Source organism: Buteo buteo, chromosome 23 (genome assembly GCF_964188355.1).
Source record: "Buteo buteo chromosome 23, bButBut1.hap1.1, whole genome shotgun sequence".
Lineage (NCBI taxonomy): Eukaryota > Metazoa > Chordata > Aves > Accipitriformes > Accipitridae > Buteo > Buteo buteo.
The window spans coordinates 3594340-3614710 of NC_134193.1; the positions used below are offsets into that span (position 1 = coordinate 3594340).

The following is a 20371-nucleotide window of genomic DNA, read 5'->3' on the forward strand; positions in this document are numbered from 1 at the left end:
CAAAGCACCCCAGGCAGAGCCGAGCGCCTGCTGCAACTGCAGCTGCCAGCACCCCAGCTCCGGCGGGGCTCCCATCCACCGCCACTGTCCTCGCCCCGCGCCGGCTGCCCGACCCTGGGGGTACCCGCCGCATCCCCCCGCAAGGCGGCACGCGTAACACAGCCGGACCCGTGCGTGCCAACAACCCTGCCGGGGACTTTCAGCTCCAAACAGGGATTCGACGGGGAGAGGAAACAAAGCGGCATCACATCTCTGTAACTCTCTATTCCCAACCTGAATGCTGCTGTTGTTTTTAATCCAGGCCGATGCGAATCATCCTCCCCGGAGCACAGCCCAGCAGGCTGGACCAGGCTAAGCCACACACGCAGCACTGGCCGATGGCTGCTCTCCTAAGGGAAAGCCACGGGGTGGGGAGGACGCAGCCAGCCTGGCAGCCTCCCCAGAGCATCCCCAGCCGCCCCCACGCCGCAGGACTGGGGCGGCAGACGGGGCAGGGGGCTGCGTCGAGGCGTCTGCGGTGGGGGAGCGTGGGGAGGGAAGCGCGGAAGGGTGATGCTGAGCAGGCTGAGCCGAAGAGAGGGCAGGGAGGGAATGGCCGGACCACACAGCGGGACCGGAGGGGGCCGAGGCCGGAGGGCAGCGCGGGAGCAAAGCCGCATCCCCAGGCTGCGGCCGACCTCCACGCACCACCCGAGACGGCACGGCACTGGGGGGGCCGAGTCCATCGCCTCCGATTCAAAGGCGAAACTGGGCTCCCCAGGGCCTTTGCTCCCAGGCTCTGGCACCCTCCGCCAACCCGGCTCCAGCGGGGACCCGCAGCACCGCCACCCGGGCCGGGACCCTCCAGCTCAGCCCCGACAGAGGGGCTTTTCTTGTCCCCTGCCTTTGTTTTCTATTTAGTGCTTTTGTTCTCCCCTCTTTGGTCCTTTGTTCCAGCTTGTCCTTTGTTCCGACGCCTTTGGTTTCTCTTCCCTTTGATGCTTTGTCACTCCCTTCATCTTGGTGCTTTTCTTTCCCCGGGTTTTTAAGCTGGCGGTTGTTTTCTCTCGCCGCTCTGTGCTTGGCATTTTTATCCTTTCTCCTGCCTGGTCCACTCCTCGGGTCACATGGGCCCGGCCCGGATTGTCTTCAAATCCCCATTTGTCTTGTTTTGGTGCCTGGATTTCCCTGCCTTTATGTCCTTTTTCTTAAGAGACTCTTAGCGATTTCTTCTCCTCAGTGAGAGAAGGGGGGGGGCGGTCGGGGCTTAATTAATTAGCGAGTGTAATCTTTAGATGCGTGGCACTGCAGGACGTGTGGAGCATCATTATTATTGTCATTAGGATGTTAAGGGTTAGCGAGGGTTTAAATACCAGCTAATTGCAGCAAAGAGCTCCAACTTTGCAAAATTATATCAGAAAGAGCCAGACTTGTTTTCGCCCACCAGGCTGGGGAGAAGAGAGAAATTCCTAACACAGACAGGCAGGCAGAGGATGAACAGAGGCAACACATCCCGGCCCCAGCCCCGAGGGCTGGGTGATGGTCAGAAAGGGCTGCCCAGAGCAAGGAGCCGGCTGCTGCACTCGCCTCTCCCAAGAAGACCAAAGAGCATCATCCCATCTCTGGGGATTTTAAATGCAGAGATTGGTCACTCCCCAGCACGGCAGAGCTCAGGGGAGCTGGTGACCCAGCGCCAGCACGAGGGGTGCGGGTGCGAGGGCAGAGCTGCTGCCCTGGGGAGGATGGAGCGGGTTAAAAGCCCCCCGGGCTGGCGATTTTTGCTGGCAGCCATCGCTGAGCGGGGCAAACGCGCCCTTTGGAAATAGGGATTTGCAGAGGGTTTGGCCTGGCCAAGCTCCTGCGATGGGTAGGGCAGGACACAGACCACGGGGCTGCTTCTCTGGCAAGCCACAGAGGGTACAAGGGCTCTAAGCTGGGGAGAACGACTGTTCCTGCATTCGCTTTGCACCTCGAGACACAGGTCAGAGCACGTGTACAAACACAACCGCAAAATCAGATACCAGGCAGTCAGGATTAGGGAACCGTTTTCCTGAGAACAACTTCAATGTAAGATGCCGCCACTTTGCTTTGATTTAGTGCCCCAAATATTTCCCCTGCAGCACCATGTCCTCAGCATCTGTTCGTGCCATGACTCACTAGCCGGGCAGGAAAGGGCAGAATGCAACCCTGCTCACCACGGCACCTCTGAGACATCATATTGCTCTCGCTCACCACGGTCAAACGAAACCCGGGATCCATTTTTACGAGCGCCAAACCACCCCTCCCCGACACATGCCATCCCCACCGCGCAGGTTTAAAGCAGCTGTAGCTGCACAACAGCTGTTGAACGGAGGAAGCAGCCAAACTTAGCAACAGGATGTACCCTCAGATAATGTGATCAATATCAGAAAATGCAGCTTTTCAAGTGAGAGCTAAAGCCATCTGCTAAAACTGGGTGTCTCAGGAGATCGGCACCGATACGGGGCGTCTTTGACTCTGTCTTCACAACACCCTGATTTCTCCTCGCCCAAGTCACTTACAGTAACTGGCTGACGTCCCCACGGTTTGTGGCAGCTCATGGTGGGGCAGCGTAGGAGGGATAGCTTTCTGAATGTGGGACCAGAGGAGAAAATGGCACGAGTGTGCTGGGAGCTCCAGGAAAGGACGGGTGCCTTGTGGGAACATCAGTCCCTGCCCAAAAGGACGGATCCAGCTGGATCAGAAAGCGTCTGGGTGCTGCAGACAGGGTACTTTGATAACATGCCCTGCAATAACAACCCCACGCTGTTGGTAAATGCACTGGTGCATAACCACATTAGCGTGACCCCGGGCTTGCAACGCAGCCAGCCCATTACCAGGCAGGACCAGACACCAGGAGACCACCGGGAAGGCCCCAAAGGAGAGTTTTCTGGGCAAGAGCTGGATGAAACCTGTACCAGCTCCACTAAAACCCAGGAACCATCGCAGGCACAGCAAGCGAGCTCTCCATCGTGGGCTGGGAAAGCCTGTCTGATGAGAGCAGCCACGCACCAGCTCCCACGGCACATCCCAAGGGCTGCTGCTGTTTTACACCAGCCGAGGATGCGGGATGCTGGGGACAGCAATGGTCCAGCAACCTGTACAAGCAGAAGGCAAGACAAAGAGGGCACAGAGCAGAGCCCTGTCCTGCCCAAGCCTCGTTGGCCGTGGCAGTGCCTGCACAGCCCCTGCATAACAAGAAAAAAAGGGGAGTCACCAGCCCACCTTTTCCTGTGGCCCCAGGTTGTGCAAAAACCTGAGCTTGGTGGTTGGCAGGAAGAGGCTGGATCGGTTGGGGACATCCTCACTCAGGGCAGACAGACTCTGCTCTGGCAGACCAAGCAGGGTAGAACCAGTGTCCGAGCATGGCAGAACCCTGACCTGCAGATTAACCCCTCCAAACTGTGCCGTTGCCTCAGCTCACCGGGGCTGGGTGACTGGCCCATGGCCACGGAGCAGGGGATGGGTGCACAGGGATGCCAGGGAGCCATGCCTGGCAGTAGCCGGGCAGCTCTGCCAGCACCTGGGGGGGCTTCTCAGCCCAGCTGGCACCTCTGTCCCTGCCCGCACAATTCAGAGGTTAAAAACTTAAGTGTTTGAAATGAATGCAGCTGGAAAAAGCCATCTTTCTGGTCTGCCCGGTTCTGGTTTCAGTGCAGCTGGCCGAATGCAAAGCTCGGGGCTGATAAGCCCTGGACGTGAGTCATAAAACACACCACCCCAGAGCCATCGGCTCCAGCTCCTGCCGCAGTGCCAGCCCTGCCACGACTGCCCAGCGGTGCTGGGGGCCCAGCCTGGCCCTTGCAGGAGCCAGCATCGACTGATGCTCATCCATCACCGAAGCCACATCGTTCCTGGCATCGGCGGGTCGGCTCAGCCAGCTCTGCCCACCCACCCTCTTGCTCTGCCCTGCTCTCCGAAGGGCTAAACCTGTTTTTATTACAGAGCTGGCACCAGGAAGGCAAAAAGAACCAAACCCCCCTCATCTCTCTATCTGCAGCCATGCAAGGAATATTGTTCAGTGCAGCACAAAAGCATCCCTGAAAATAGAAGCGCCAGGGCCAGGCCTGCCAGTGGCTGTGTGAGATAACGTCTACTTGCAAACAGTGTGCCTTTGTGCCGCTGTCACTGTCCCCATTGTTCAGGAGCCTATTGCCTCGGGGATATTGTTCCCTTCTTTTGTCTCAGCCCGGCTCCTTTTTGTTTGACTTTACTTACCATTTCATTCCTCTCCTTTGTGCTGGGGTTCTTTCTTTTGTCTCTCTCTCTCTCCCTTTTCTCTGTGTGATTTGTATTTAGCAATTGTTCCCGGCCTGTTGGAAACACAATGTACTCCAGGCTCTTTTCTCTCCTCCATTCATTACCTATTCAGGTGGGTTTGTCTGCCCATAGGTAACCGGGAGGAGTGGGGGCCTCCAGGAGCTCCCACACCTCCGAACGAGCCAGGGTGCAGGAGAAGGCTGGCAATGGCCTTTGGGACGGCGGGGTCACCGTGTCCCCAAGCCCAGCACCGGGTTCCCCTCTCTCCCAGCGACAAACAAGCACAGGGAAAAGGATAAATGGGACCCCAACTCACCGCTGCCCTGCTCTCAGCAGATGAGCCGAGGATGCTGACACAGACACGATGGTGACCATGTGCCATAGCCACATGCCTAGCTGGGAAGCAGAGGCACGGAGAGGTATCCAGGTCCAGCGCAGCCGGGGAAGCAGAGGCACAGAGAGGCGCAGTGCACTGCCCGCTCTGACTGCCAGAGCCAGGATGGGGACCTGAGCCCTGATCCACACCGGGTCCAAGCCCGGCCAGACAGCCCTAGCCCTGGCCCTGGTGGTCCCCAGTTAACGACAACCTTGGCTCTCCCCTGTGCCTGTCTTTTGGGAGCCAGTGAAGGGACAAGGAGAGCATTCAATGTCAGGAAACACCAAGGCTGCCTTGCAGCAACGTTCCCACCGCCCTGACCCCCCCCCCCCAGCGTCTCCCCCATGTTGCACAGTGACGGGTGCCCTCGGAGAGGAACCCTTGAGGCTGCAGGGTGGGCAGTCACCCCCACCCCGCTGCCAGACACCAGTGCCCAGGGCTGCTGCAGCCCATCTGGCAAAGCAGGGAGGGGATTCATCCCTCTGCTCCAAGACAGCCCCTGGCAGCTTCTGGGGACCACAGGAAAGCAGAAAACATCTGAGGGCTCGATCCTTGGGGATGGCTGGATGTGGCCAGGAGACAGGGAGAAGAGAGCAGAGGTATCCGGGAAGCAGCTCAAAGGACCCCAAAGTGCCCCAGTTGCTGCAGAATGGTGGGGTCCCCTCGCACCCCATCCCTTTCTGCTGCCTCTATCCCCTCCTGCCTCCTCCCCAGGCCCACCCTCCCACAGAGCATTGGGGGGTGTCTGCAGCAACTAGGGTGGCCACAGCCACTGGGGCTGTTTTGAACCCCACGAGGAGGAGGATACACCAGGAAACCTTCAGGGAGCGCCGTGACGGCGAGAGCTGACAAGTGGCCATCCCCGGAGACAACAAAGCCCCACTGTTCTCCAGGGCACGGACCGCATGACCTAACGGGACTTTTCCATCCCTCCCGCTGATGAAACCCCGAGGATCAAAGCCTGCTAGAAACCACCTCCTTCTCCTCTCAGGCACAACCCGCACGGACGGGGAGACCACAGGGACCCCTGAGACTCACCCCACGAGCGAGGGATGGGAGCCGTGCGAGCGGGCTGGGGGGACAGCGAGCAGCGGGTCCTCGGGGATGGTGTGAGCCCCCCGAACGCAGACGGCCCCAGGGCTGCAGGACGGGGCTGCGGGGGGGCGTGCCTGGGAATAAAGGGAGCAGACTGTGGTCTATTGTTTCATTGTTATGGCTTCAAAGGACAATGGGGCATTGTTGTCTCTGGGGATCCCATTGTTTGCTTTCGCTGCAGATCCCAGCCGCGCAGTGGATGGAGGTTTCCCGAGGGCCAGGCAGGCTCCGTGTGTGGGACACTAAATAACGAGGCAGGCATGTTTCCCTCCCCACCCCCTCCCCACCACCCTTCCTAAAAAGGCACGGCACACTGCAGCCCGCCTGTGCCCATGCTGGCCAGGGCACGGCCCGGCACAGCACGGGCAGAGGCGCCAGGACCACCCATCCGAGCGGGAAGCACGCAGAGAAACCCCCACACCCCACGGAGATGGGGCGAGAGCGGGGAGGGTTCACCCCGGCGGGACTGAGATTGCTCTCTCCATCCTTGCGGACTCCAGAAAACCTGTGCCAGGGTGAGGGGAAAAAAACCCACCCAGCATTTACGGTGGGAGCCGAAGTCCCATCTGCTGCCAGGAGCCATCCACCTCTGCAGCAGAGAAGGATGGAGCTGCCGCGCTGGTGCTGGCCGGCAGCCCGGGGAGGTGCTCAGGCTCCAGCCGCGCTGGATGGGACTGTGGCCCCGCTGCCTTCCCAGAGACATTTGCTGGTGCTCCCCTCCCCATACCCGCAGGACTTGCACCGTGGCCGCCTTGCAACATCCCTACGTTTTTGCTGCCTCCTCTCATCACACAGCATCCCCTAAAGCCCAACATCCCTCCGGCACACAGTGCAAAGGGCGTTTGCTGTTGTCCGCTGCAAAGCCCAACTTCTCCATCAGTACTAAGGAGAAGGTACTTGGTGCCATCAAAGGGACTTGGGAAAGGACGACGCAGCCCTAGGTCCTCCTTTCACTGTTTGTGCAGCACCCCAGGCCCAGGACTTATTTGCACAGCTCCTTCCTATGTAAAAATAAATCTGGGTGCTATACAAAAGCTGGGGGAGGGGGAAGGAGCAGGGAGCCATCTCCAGCCCACAGCTGAGCCCTCCAGAGCCTGCCGCTGCGACGCCAGAGGTGCGCTGGGAGATTGATGGAGCAGGAAAGAGATACACTCTCCCCGGAGACACCCTTTCTGCTGCTCACAACAGCTGGTGAAGGGAGTAACTTCGCTACCGTGCCCCACCACCACGTAGGGAGCTAGGCTCAGACCCAGCAGAACCCCCCTCCCCAGGGGTCCGACTACCCTCCCACATAACCTGCAGAGAGGTCCCAGACAAGCTGGAAGAGCTGGCTTGCACGGCCTGGCCCCCCACGCTCCCCCCCTGCTTCTTGGAAGGCAGTCCTCTTGCCGGAGGGCTGAGAGGCTGCACAAGGTCTGGGCTCACATCAGCTCCATCGAGCATCTTTCCCCACTGCCCAAATGCACCTTGGTGCTGCCTGGGCACCAGCCGACCCCCCAGTCTTGTCATCCTCGGAGGGGGAAGAGCCCAGCCTAGACTGTCAGTAGCCCCAGGCCAAGCTTGGCTTGGCAAGAACAAATAACAGGGTTCAGGTTTTTCAAAGGGAGGGAAGCAACTGCAGATAATAAAGGTATAAATTCAACCCAGGTTTGTTTGTTTATGTTTTAAACCTGGGAATTCCCACTGTGTCTAATCAGAAGATGAGGGTGGACCTTGCCTCTCAAATGCCTCTAAGATTAATTTCTGGAAAAAGCACTGAGGGATTTGTTTGGGGATCAATAGAAGCTCTTTGGGAAAAACACTAAGGTATGATAAGAGGCACTGGATCTTAGCACTGCTGCACTGCGTGCATCTAACCAAATCCCTCTGCTCCCCAGGGCCCTGCATCTTCGCTGCAGAGCAAGGGGATGTTTCCTCCCTTGAGGAGCCCAGCTGCAGTCTGCAGAGGCCACGCACGCCAGGTACCAAGGGTACCCCTGGGGACTGCACCCCACGGCTCTGCGAGCTCTGGCGCTTCTTTGGCTGCTTCAGCCGTGATCCCTGGGTCTCCTTGGGACTTGCTCTCATCCTCTCAAGCCACCAGCCCAGGGGAGGTGGCAGTGACCAGCTCCCCATAAGGGCTGGACCGACCCCAGCGTGGGTACACACAGATCAGCCTGTGCAACATGCCAACCCAACTCCAGGTGCTGGCAGGAGCTGGCAGCAAGCCTGTCCTGCTCCAGGGGCTCTGTCATGCTCCCGGCAAGTGTTATTTACACAAATGTGCATGCACACACATATAGGCATACACGCACACGCTCTCTCCCCCTTGAATAGTGCAATTTCCTCTCAGATAAAGAGCTCCTACCGCAGCCCCCCTTTCCCTCTCCCCCCAAACTTGTGCATGTCTCATGCACCCATTTCAGAGCCCACCTTGGGCTCTGATATTATCTCACTTCCTCGATATGAATATTAGCTCTGTTGTTGATCTACGATAAAGGGATGGGCTCCAAAACACTGTATTTCGGGGAGGAGGCAGTGGTGCAATACGGTCTGCTGTGCCCCAGCTGAGAACAAAGCCTTTTCAAGAGCGGATACTGGTACCTGCTGTACTGCTAACTCGACAGCCCATCTTCACCAAAGCGTGGCTCCCGTTGGCGCTGCCCTCCTGTCCCCCCCGACACCTGCACGTGGCAAGGCGGAGGGGGCCCTGAAAGCAGCTCGGGGGTGCTTGTGCTCCGCAGGGTGACAAGCCCCCGAGGAGCAGAGAGCAGCTCTGCAGGTGCCGCTGACACAAACCACGGTGAGGCACGCTGGATGTCCCTGTGCAGCGGGGGACCCTGGTGTCTGGGTCAAATGCTCAGGGTACGGCAGCTGGTCCCTCTATTTCCCCTCTATTTTGTAGCATCTTAATGTACAAAATGCAACTGAGGTCTGGCACACCCTTTAAGATCCCTCACCAGCTGGACCTGGCCTACTTCTAGCTCAGTTTACAAGGTGAAAAATGACCACCTGAACAGTCTCCTTAACTCTTAATCCACCCAACAGGGAGCACAGGGAAGGAGAGAAGTGTCCCCGGAAAACTCAGATTTATTTATGAACCAGATTGCTTGGCAGCAGGAGAGCCAGAGACAGCAGGTCGGTGCACAGCGCTGTTCCACTCAGCTGAGGACATCACACCACTCCATCAGCCATCACCCCCCCAGGGGACTACTAGATATTGCTCCTATTTCACAGACAAGAGACTGAAGAATAGCAGATAAGGCAAAATTCTGAAAAGCAGCAGGCCAGAATCAGGGCTGGACCCACAGGAAAGCTCAGTCTGCTTTTGAAGCTCTGGCCCTTGCAGTAAGGCAAACCTTTCTGCAAACCTGATCTCATATGCCTTTTCTGGTGAGACAGGCAAAACCTGGAATAGGACCCAAGTGTCCTGTGTCTTAATAAATACTCATGTGTGAATTAAATAAACCACCCAAACCTGAAGCTATGTCATGGCTTTGTTTTACCATGTCTATATCCCAAATCCTGCAGTTAGATGACAGCCTGCCCCACAGAGCAGAGCTGTAAAAAATGATTTCTATCTCTGCTGCAGACGAACCAGTATCGTTGCAGGAGAAGCCCAGAAAACATTACCCACCGTGAAGGCTGTGCTGGGTGGGAACACGGCCCAAAGACAAGTGCAGGAAAATTGGGCTTAAATATCGCAGCTCAAGGCACAGGAGGGAAGAAGACCTATGGGAACAGGGTTGTCTTTTGGGTGACGGAGTTTGCTAACGACACCTTGGTCTGAAATCCATCCAGGCTTTTGTACATGGGGAACAACACCCTCCCTGCAGCCCAGGTTACTGCTGGCAAGAAAAGCAGCAACATTGACCAACTTCAGCGAAGTAAGTCCAGCTCCTTGCACGAAGGGGCCTGCTGGTATGCGAGGCAGCGGTGCGGGGGGGCGGGCGTTGCTGCTGCTAATGTGGCAGAGTTTCCCTGCTGAGGGCAGGCAAAACGCCCATGACTCATTTTTCCAAGAGATGTTACAAACAATAGTAACGATGCCCCTGGTGGGTATGAATGTGAAAAGACACGACGGGGGGGCAGCCATGCTGGGCACCTTGTGTGTGGGCTGCCAACGGAGGGTACTGCCATGAACAAAACCTGCTGGAGCCAGTTTTTGGCATTGTGTGCGACCAGAGCCCTTTTGCAAGGACTTTGGGGAAGAAGGGCAAAATGGCTGCCCAGCAAACTCCTCTCCCCGTGGCATCCTATCTGCTTGTGACGGGTACCAACCCCATCTTCAGCCAAAGAGGGCATCGGTTTTATTGCCCACAGAGAAAAATGGCAAAAACAATCCCAAACAGTTCCATCCCCATGCAAGACTGGAACAAGAACAGGCAGGGAATTTAGGAAAGCATTACAATGCTTTAAGGCTGCTCTCCCCCAGCTCCTGCCTCTACCCTCCACACAAGATTTCCATATTCAGATGCTGCCCTAAGGGGACAGCTTCTAAGCTGTTTGAGTCCTTGACCTTCCACTGTTGTCTGTTTGATACTATTATTTTTAGGCACACAATCCTTAAAACATACCAGCACTTGAAATAAGTTCCCAGATAATGTGCACTAAAGCACGAGGTGGCAAGGCTTTAGGAGAAGGGAGCTCTGTGAGATCAAGGGTGGTGGCAGAGCATGACAGAGGGAAAGTGATTTTCCCCTTGTACAGCCCATGCATCTACACATCCCATCTCCCCGTCTACTTATTTTACAGACACTTAGAAGGTTACAGGCCTGAAAAGATGGTAAATGCTGAAGATAGCCCAAGCTCAGCAAGCAGACACAGGCTATGCAGGCTGTCCATTTCCATTTGCGGTGCTCCTGCCAACACAGACCCATGTCCTGCCTGAGGATGGAGCCCACTGCATCCCATGAAGCCTGAGCAAAATTGCAGTGATGCCTTTCAAGAGCTAGGAAGCGCACCAAGAAACACCTGCAGGCAGCTGGTTGGCTCAGAGGTTTAGGTTCAAGCATATATAGAATCATCCTAGAAATCATTGCATCCTACCAAAGAACCACGGAAAAACTGTTCCCCTCTGGAAAGGCAAGACCACTCTGCCTCCCTCCTCGGGGGATTCTTTCACAAGCACGGAGAGTCTCATCCCGCAAAAGTACTGGGCTGGGCTAGGGCAAGTAATTCCCAAGTGCAAAAGGGAAGAAATGCAGTCGTTTTCCCAGAACCCCAAAGCCACAGGCAGAGAAAAGGGACAAATATTTACTCAAAGCACCTTCCAGTGTTGTTAAAGGTGTTAACACTTTTAAGAAAGAAGAAAAATCAAACACTACAGAGCCCCACCTGGATCTGAGTGGTCTCTCATCTGCCTGCCACAGTCAGGGCAATGGTCTCAAACTGAAACGCCGCATGGTAGAGAGCTCTGTCTTATGTAACCTGTGCCATCATTAGTGCAGAAGCAGGTCTCAATCACTTGCTTTTTAAGACTGAGCAAGCTCTATTTCTACAAAACAGACATTTGGGTATGGCAAGATGGTATCTAAAACTACTGTCAGCTCGATTTTTGGTTGTGACAGATATCTGAGTGCTGGCAGCAGTACCAAACTTTCTCTGGCAAACCCCACCATAAGCACTTTATTTTCTAGAGATGTGTGAACACTGCAGCATAGTATTTGCCCCACAACATGACATCCCACTGCAATATCCAGCACACTGGGATACGCCTAATAATGCCACCTCAAGGCATCCTTTTCAAAAGGAGCCTTTACACCCCCACCCCCCCAACCCACCTTGGTCCCCCCCGACCCCCGCACTGGAGGGAAAGGAATTTGCACGTTATGGAAAAAGTACAATTTGCAAAAGCAAACACAACAGGCTTCAAGGCAGCAGAAAGCCAAGTGATGGGAGTTTTCTAAACACAGAGCCCAACTGTAAGCATTCACTCTACCTTGCTGCTCCTCACTGCCTCTTGCTCAGCCAAAACCAGAACCTTCTATTCCTCATCCCCTTCTGGAGCAGGACACCCCAGGGTGTGGAAGAGCTGGGGAAGGTGCCAGTGCCCAGGAAATCCAGACACCCTGTCCGGCGGCCACACCATTTGAGAGCAGCCCCGCACCAGACAGCCCAGTTTGCTTTCTTCCAGGTTGTTTGGGAGCCAATAAAGCTGCCTGAATGCTGGGGAACTCTATGTTCCTGCGGAGGCTTATGACACTTTGCTGGAGGGGCAGGGGGAGCTGGCCGAGCCCGCAGCACCCCCTTCTGTCTACCGCACTCTTTTGCAGCCAGTTTTGAGTCTCATTCTGACACTGCACGGTTAAAGCGGCTCATGAGACGTTACCTTCTTGCTGCCTGCAGCTTGGAAACGCTCAGGAAGCTGGAAGGATTCAGGGTTAAAAAAATCAGCAAGCATTTAGATGAGTCAGTCCTGTGGTTTTTATGAGGACAGACAAGTGCTTCTTGGGAAGCCAGTTCGGCAAAGCCAGAATTGTTTTTTGTGCCCCGTCTATGTGCTGGTAATGCCTAGAAGCTCTGTTCTTGGACCACAACACTCCATTGCCAGGCGCTCCTCAAACAATGGGGCTATGTTTCCTCCTGGACATCCACACACGCCTGGACTCTCCTGCAGGCTCTCTGCAGTTTTCACGGCTTCCTGCTGGGGAGCTTCTCCTTTTCTTCTGCAACTCCCCCACGCACATAATTACTGCCTATTTTGGTACCTTATCATAAGATGCTTCAGAGCTGATTAGCCTGGACTTCCTTCCTCCCATCATCAACCTACTCCAATATCGACGTTCATTCGTGCTAATCTGATAATATCAAAGAGCAGAGGAGCTTTAGGAGGCATTATGGTGTCTTGAAGTGCACAATTTGGAGTTGGCAGCAGCACTGCTGATAAGAACGGGCTATTTCTCCTAATGTCCAACTCTTCTCAAAAAGCAGCCGCTTGCCAGCCACGTGCAAAGCGGAAGGACAGACCCTTGTAGGCTCTGAGCCAGTTTTGTTTCAGTGGCCCTGGATAAACTGGAGCCAAGCAATGTGATGCAACACATCCCATTAAATAACCTTTTTCTAAACACAATTAGTAAGAAGTTATACACACTTGGAAAGAGAAACAATTACTTCAAAGTCACTTCAAAATTACTTCAAAGAGAGTCTGCGTTTTTATAGTTGCAAGGCCATCATCTGTCTGTAACAATGAAGAGACACAGGCAGGTTAAATTTTACAGCACTGCATCATGAACACCCCTTACTGCAACACCAAGGACAAAATGGAAAGCAAATGCAAGTGACCTCTTAAAGTATTATTTCATTCCATATGTGCTAGATTCTGGTGATGACTTCTTTTACTAAATGACACTGGTAGGTTATTTCTGTTTACTCTGTGTTGAAAGGACTTTGCAGCTTGTGAGCACAAATACAAAACTACTGACTCCATTAGTAGGCTGTACAGCTGGAGCTGTTTTAGCCACTGTAGTAGGTCATGCTGCCTCTCAAAAGTTTCTTACCGTGAACGTCTGCTATGATACTCCTGATGTATGACTTCTTGGAATGGGAGGAGCATGCTGGATGATGTCTGCCAGAAGACTCATATATTTCTATCCTTTGAGGTAAGAAACCTTCCATCTTGAATTTATTAATTCTAATGCTCAAGATGATACACAAATTTAAGTTTCAAAATAGTGAAAGCTTATTACATGATTTCTAGTGCAACCTGTGTATCAGGATTCATTTCTCTCCCTCCAGGTAATCTTAGTCTCCAAGTTACAATTACAGCCAAAACATTTTTTTTCTTCCTTTCCATCAGAAAAGCAGCAGAGGGGACCGCCAGTTCCAAGTAAGCTAGGGAACTTCTGTTGATGTGATAAGCAATTCAGCTCTCTTGTGGAAACTTAAATAGAACAGCCAGATCCTCAAACCAATAATAAAAATAAACCAACACGATAAAACCCCAACTGATACATCTGATATCCCAACTTATTTAACAGTGCCACAGTTTAATCTAGAGACTGCCCCAAAAAGCAAGAAATTATAGAGATTTAATCCAAACCAACTGCCCTCTCTGCTTCTCTGACATGAAGATAAAAGATATTTTACAAGAACGGCTACCAGTAAAGTTTGTAAATGCTGGATTACTATACCACAGGCCCAAGTCCCTCACTAGAAACGTGCAAGCTCAAGGACCACATGTCACTTCAGTATCCTGAACGAGCCCACCTTGTTCACCTAATGCAGATGTAACATTCCAGAACGCACAGGTGTTTATCAGAGACTGCACAGGTCCACAGTGAAAATCACGTTGAATACATTTCTCCCCCTTCTCTACTCACAGAAGGGCATCAGACTGAAAGCAAGCAGATTTACACTTACAGTTAATGTGAAAAATGTTTATTTGCGAAATACACTGTGCATCGTTTCAAACTACAAAAGAAAATATCACTTGCACAAAGGAATGTGCAGTTTTCAATTCTGCATGTGACCCCAGTTACACATAACTTCCTGTCTACTAGCTGGTCCTGCTCCCACCAGCGCTTTATTAACTCCAAAGCACCGCAGCCATTGTTCTAAGCAAAGAACAACAAATCCTAGTTAGAAACACTTTGCAGAAGAGTGATATTGTCCCCTTTTAACATGATGCGACCTGCAACACAGAGAAAGGAAAGGGGGCATTAGAGAGATGCTAGACTCGGACGATAACCTTGCACTTTCAAAAAACATTTCACAATGCCAAAGGTGCTTGCAAGAAGATGCCCACAAGACAACTGACTAGGTTCTTCTCAGTAAACAGAGTCCTTTCCCACCTGGCTGCAGGACTGTACCCGTTAGTCATGCAGGGCCCACATTGAAAATTCACACTACAATGTATCAGACACAATCTCCACGCCTGCGCTCGCTGTTTGAACAGCACTCTGTCCCCACCAAGAGCCCAAACACGTCACTTAGCACAGGCTGCTGTTTATCCTCACCAGCAGGTAGTAAATATTAAATACCGCCACTCAGGTGGTTCCCTGCTTTGATTCAGAGATGACACAGCAAGTGTCAGAATTGTTCAGGGCCACCTGCGTTAAACGTAGCTGGGAGGAGTTTGATTGGATCACTCCAGCCACCCAGGCTGCAGAAAAAGTACAGCGCAGTCCACCCATTGTTACACATATTTGAAAGACAAAAACTTGTCGCAGGCAGAGGCAGATTCTTTCTCCTTCAGGTTCAACAAAAGCACCAGCTCAAGAAACAGCAGGAACCGAGACCTAGCCAGTATCCGCTCACTGGACTCCAAACTCAACCCTCTCCACACGTTTCGTGCTTTAAAGCCTTGCTACGGGGAAGGCTCACGCAGCCAGGTTTCAGGCATCGCTCGGCTTACACAGACATACTGACATACCCAGCTGTTTCCTTGATTTTGTTTTGGAGTGAATTTCCTCTGCGTCGTCCAGCACCAAGTTCATATATTCATCAAAGCCCTAAAAATCAGCAACAAAAGCCGTCGGTGAGCTACGTGCCCTGCTCTAAACTTCAGCAACAACGACACAAGCTATCGTGAGCTGTGCTGACGTGGGCTGGACAATTAAGACTATCAATTGGAGAGGCACGAGGTATTTCCACCCCCCATGCTAGTTTTTCTTGACAGGAAAAACCAGTTTTATGACTTTGAAGAACAACCAACAAAAACCCCCAAACCAAAGACATCCTGATACTCACAATGATGCAGCCTTCTATCCGCATGTTCACTTGCTCATAAAGCCACACCTGGATCCTGGACCTCTGCAAAACGATGGAGGGGGAGAACAAAATTGGAACATAAACCCTCCACACAATGTTGTCCTCTCCTGTGCATTAAGAACTCCTTGCTGCCGATAGCTTCGTAACACTCGAGGCAGTAACTCTCCCGCGTGGTTTCGGTTACGTCCTCGGTCATTTTTAAGGTGGTAGACTATTTCGGAAATCCTCTCTGCCTTCACTGGCGAACACGCAACAGCACAGGCTTTAAGACTGTCACGGAAAACAGCCCTGCACACCCGACTGCAAGAGCAAACGCCTCTTACAAAGGTAACTCCTTAAGGTGAGAAGGAAAAACGCCCAACTTGGAACTAGCTGTTCTTCTCACGGATCGCAACGACAGCAAGTTCTTCAGTTCAAGCGAGACCGGCTCCAAAAACCCCATCCTGAACTCTCAAAGACCCGCCCGGCGTGCCGCCCCGCTCCCCACACGGCTCGAAGGGCCCTGCGCAAGAAGCACCGGGACGCTCCTCTCACACGGGGCCGAAGCCGCGGCAGCCCGGCGGTACTCACGTTCTGCAGGTAGCGGAAGATGAGGTTCTGGAGCGGAGCGTTAAGGACGCAGCACGGCAACAAGTCCTCGGCGACACGGCCCTTCGGCGCCTCCCGGGCCCACTCAGCAGCTCCTGCCCGCCTAGCCCAGGCCCCCGCCCCCGCCAGACCGCCCCCCCCGCCATAGGAAGGATACGATGGGCTGCACCATCACCTTCTGCACCTTCTGGCCCTGTCCGCGGTACGCCATGGCTATTGCTGCTGCTGCTGCTGCTACCGCCGCTGCCGCCCCACACACGCTCCCGCCGCCGCCGCCGCCACCGGAAGCCGCGAAGCAGAGCGGGAGCGCGCAAGGAGCCTTGGGATGCTGGCGGACCAGGCCGCTCCAGGCGGCTGGGAGGACCGGCATCTCTACTGCTCCGCGTCGGGGTGGCGAACAGCGGGGAGCCTTCCCGGGACCCTCTGTGCCCCCCCCGCCCCCCCCCCCCCCGCCAGACCACGCACCCGCACCTTTCCTGCGCCAGGGTTCGGTAAAAAACGCTGTTAACTGCTGTCATGGGAAACAGCTCAACTTCTGGTGAAGGCGCAGGAGGCCAGGCTACGTTTCATACAGGACCTTCAGGAGAATACGGGTATAATGAATATACACGAACATCCCCCTGAGCTGGAAGGTAAGGATGAAGAGCGGAACATACCCCCCTTCATCCAGGAGGAAATAGTTAGTGACCTACTACGCCATCTGGACACTCACAAGTCTATGGGACCAGATGGGATCCATCCAAGAGCACTGAGGGAACTGGCAGAGGTCCTTGCCGAGCCATTCTCCATCGTCTGTCGGTGATCCTGGTCAACAGGGGAGATCCCAAAGGACTTGGAGGCTTGCCAATGTGACTCCCATTTATAAAAAGGGTTCGAGGGAGGATCCGGGGAACTATGGGCCTGTCAGCCTGACCCCGGTACTGGGGAAGATTATGGAACAGTTTGTCTTGAGAGCACTCACATGGCAAGTCCAGGACAAGCAAGGGGATCGGGCCTGGTCAGCATGGCTTTACGAAAGGCAGGTCCTGCTTGACCAACCTGATCTCCTTCTGTGACCAGGTGACCCGCCTAGTGGATGAGGGAAAGGCTGTGGATGTCATCTACCTTGACTTCAGCAAGGCCGTTGACGCTGTCTCTCACAGCACACTCCTTGAGAAGCTGGTGTCTCATGGCTTGGACAAGTGTACTCTTCACTGGGTGAAAAACTGGCCGGATGGACGAGCCGAGAGGGTTGTGGTGAATGGGGTGAAATCCAGTTGGCGGCGGGTCACAAGTGGTGTTCCCCAGGGCTCAGTATTGGGGCCGGTTCTGTTTAATATCTTTATCAACGATTTGGACGAGGGGATCGAGTGCACCCTCAGCAAGTTTGCAGATGACACCAGGTTGGGAGGCAGGGTCGATCTGCTTGAGGGTAGGGAGGCTCTACAGAGAGATCTGGACAGGCTGGGTCGATGGGCCGAGGCCAATTGTATGACGTTCAACAAGGCCAAGTGGCAGGTCCTGCGCTTCGGTCATAGCGACCCCGTGCAGTGCTACAGGCTTGGGGAAGGGTGGCTGGAAAGCAGCCCGGCAGAGAAAGACCTGGGGATGCTGGTTGACAGCCGGCTGAATATGAGCCAGCAGTGTGCCCAGGTGGCCAAGAAGGCCAACGGCATCCTGGCCTGTATCAGAAATAGTGTGGCCGGCAGAAGCAGGGAGGTGGTTGTTCCCCCGTACTCGGCACTGGTGAGGCCGCACCTCGAGTGCTGTGTTCAGTTTTGGGCCCCTCACTACAGGAAAGACATGGAGGTGCTGGAACGTGTCCAGAGAAGGGCAACTGAGTTGGTGAGGGGCCTGGAGCACAAGTCTGATGAGGAGCGGCTGAGGGAGCTGGGGCTGTTTAGTCTGGAGAAAAGGAGGCTGAGGGGAGACCTGATCGCTCTCTACAACTACCTGAAGGGGGGTGTGTAGTGAGGGGGGTGCTGGTCTCTTCTGTCAGGTGGCTGGAGATAGGATGAGAGGAAGTGGCCTCAAGTTGAGGCAAGGGAGATTGAGGTTGGTCATTGGGAAAAAAATGCTTTACTGACAGGGTTGTCAGACATTGGAACAGGCTGCCCAGGGAAGTGGTTGAGTCATCATCCTGGAGGTATTCATAAAGCGCCTAGATGGGGTACTCCAGAACATGGGTTAGTGGGCATGGATGATGGTTGGACTCAATGATCTTGAAGGTCTTTTCCAACCTAAATGATTCTATGATTCTAACAGGGAAGAATAAAATATTTACAGAAACCATGGCGTACACCAAACCCCATCTCCACGGACAGAGCCTAGGCCGGCGACATTGAAGGCTGACGACAGAGCAGGAGGAGGGAAGCAGCAAGGGGGAAGCCTTCCTCACCGGGCTCTCGCACGCTCTTCCTCTCTCCCGAAGTAAACCGAGGTGGGTTGTTCCCGTGTATTTGGCACTGGTGAGGCTACACCTCAAGTACTGGGTTCGGTTTTGGGCCCCTCACTACAGGAAAGACATTGAGGTGCTGGAACATGTCCACAGAAGGGCAACCGAGTTGGTGAGGGGCCTGGAGCACAAGTCTGATGAGGAACGGCTGAGGGAACTGGGGTTGTTTAGTCTGGAGAAGAGGAGGCTGGCCTCAAGTTGTGGCAGGGGAGGTTTAGATTGGTTCCTAGGAAAAATTTCTTTACAGACAGGGTTGTCTGACATTGGAATAGGCTGCCCAGGGAAGTGGTTGAGTTACCATCCCTAGAGGTATTGAAAAAGCAAGTAGACGGGTTACTTCAGGACATGTTTTAGTGGGCATGGTTGGTGGTTGGACTCGATGATCTTGAAGGTCTTTTCCAACCTAAATGAATCTATGATTCTATGATTCTATACCTGGCAGTCTCCTTGCAATGCTTAAAAAGCTTGTTGGGCAGGGCAGAGCAGGGACTCGCTTTGGCACTTCCATGTTGCAGCAATGCTTGCAGACCACGCACCCTGCACACTGGGCCAGGGCCTAAATGTGATGGTGCTCTTGGTAACCTGAAGCTGAGGAAGCACTTCTAGATTTTTCTACGGTTCCACGTGAATTTTTGCCTCATCAAGGTGACGTATTGAGCTATTTCTTTTCAACGGCTAGGCTTAGAGCCGGTTGTGGTTGAACATCTCCAGGCTTGGGTGTTCCCAGTCCATCTTTGCCTACTGAGCAGGTGCTTGGTAGGAGAAAGGACATGAATCTTAACCATGGGACTCAGACTGTCAACTACATACTGCTGTGAAGGAGCTCAGATAGGAGAATGCACTTAAATAACAGATCAACAGAGCTATTGTAAAATTGATTACTGAAGACGCTTTTTTTCAATACCAACATATTAGAAGCTCTTACGGGTTGTGGCACTAAGAGAGTCAGTTCCCATCTATAACATGACTGTACAACAGTGTAAGAGAAAAATTTGTCATGGCTTTGGAGAAAGCGCAACACAGAAGTATGGATTGAACTGTTGATACCCGGACCCTGAACCACCCACAGACTACCTGACAGTGCTGGCCCAAGGATATCTTTTGATACACAGACTGTGCCGGCAGAAGTCTCCTTGTAGAAAACAGGCAGCTCCCTCCCACTGGCTTTGCTAAAACTTCTGCAGTAGGAAGTGTCCTACAGAACCAAGTTACCAAACTGATGCGTGGCTTTCCCTTAATCCCCTCCCCCCGACTTTCCAGCTTCCAACAGCACTGCCGGCATTGTGCGCACAGTGCTAGGTGCCAGCTGCCGTGTTTGGCATGTATTTTGAAATTAATGATTCCGGACTTTGAGCACAGGGGCACTGAGAGCAGGTCAGCAGGTACTTAGGTGATTTTCTTGCTCATTCTGCTAGTTCTTCAGGGACTCCAGCATCCAAACGATCTTGCACAGGATCACTTGAAGCAGGAAATGGCTGCTCAGTGAACCTCTCTCTACCTTTTAGGTTAAAGTGACTTTAAACCAGCCAAAGGTGGAGCAGCATCCCCCAGAGAGGAAGAGTGGGTCTCTTCTCAGCTCATTCCAGTGGTCCCAGATGTCTGATGGGTGCAAGATTGTTGGCCTGCAGGTGGAGGCCAGTGGGGAGCTGCAGTTCTTAGTCAAGTGCTGCCATCGGTCATGTCCATCTGGCTTTGCAGAACGTGTGGAAAGACTTTCAAATGAAAGGCGTCGCTGTGGCTTTTGGACTGGGAGATGGGTGAAATATCTTAGGCTTGAAACCAATTTCCTCCGGAGTGGTGCGCTCGCCCTGAACGCTTTGTCTCGGCCACTTTACTAGATCCCTGCTGTAAAGGTTGCTTTGAAGAATTCCTTCTCCTGCAGAGACATCTTGATGTGTCAAGCTAAAGAGAGATCTGTAGTGAAGCAGTGT

General features: G+C 53.6%; 2 protein-coding genes across 2 annotated transcripts in view; both read right to left on the bottom strand.

Moving 5' to 3' along the window:
• SOX13 (SRY-box transcription factor 13) overlaps positions 1 to 11690 on the bottom strand; it is a 40554-nt gene extending 28864 nt beyond the window's left edge. The window contains exon 1 of the mRNA XM_075055395.1: positions 11649 to 11690. The gene's annotated coding sequence lies outside the window, so the exon portion shown is untranslated. The remainder of the gene's footprint in view (positions 1 to 11648) is intronic.
• Positions 11691 to 14070: 2380 nt separating this feature from the next.
• SNRPE (small nuclear ribonucleoprotein polypeptide E) lies at positions 14071 to 16302 on the bottom strand. The gene is made up of 5 exons (XM_075056083.1): positions 16164 to 16302; positions 15989 to 16015; positions 15398 to 15460; positions 15081 to 15159; positions 14071 to 14339 (listed from the first exon to the last, which is right to left on the bottom strand). Exons 1-5 carry the CDS (start codon positions 16215 to 16217, stop codon positions 14284 to 14286), a joined length of 279 nt encoding a protein of 92 aa, XP_074912184.1. The 5' UTR covers positions 16218 to 16302; the 3' UTR covers positions 14071 to 14283.
• Between the last annotated feature and the right edge of the window lie 4069 nt (positions 16303 to 20371).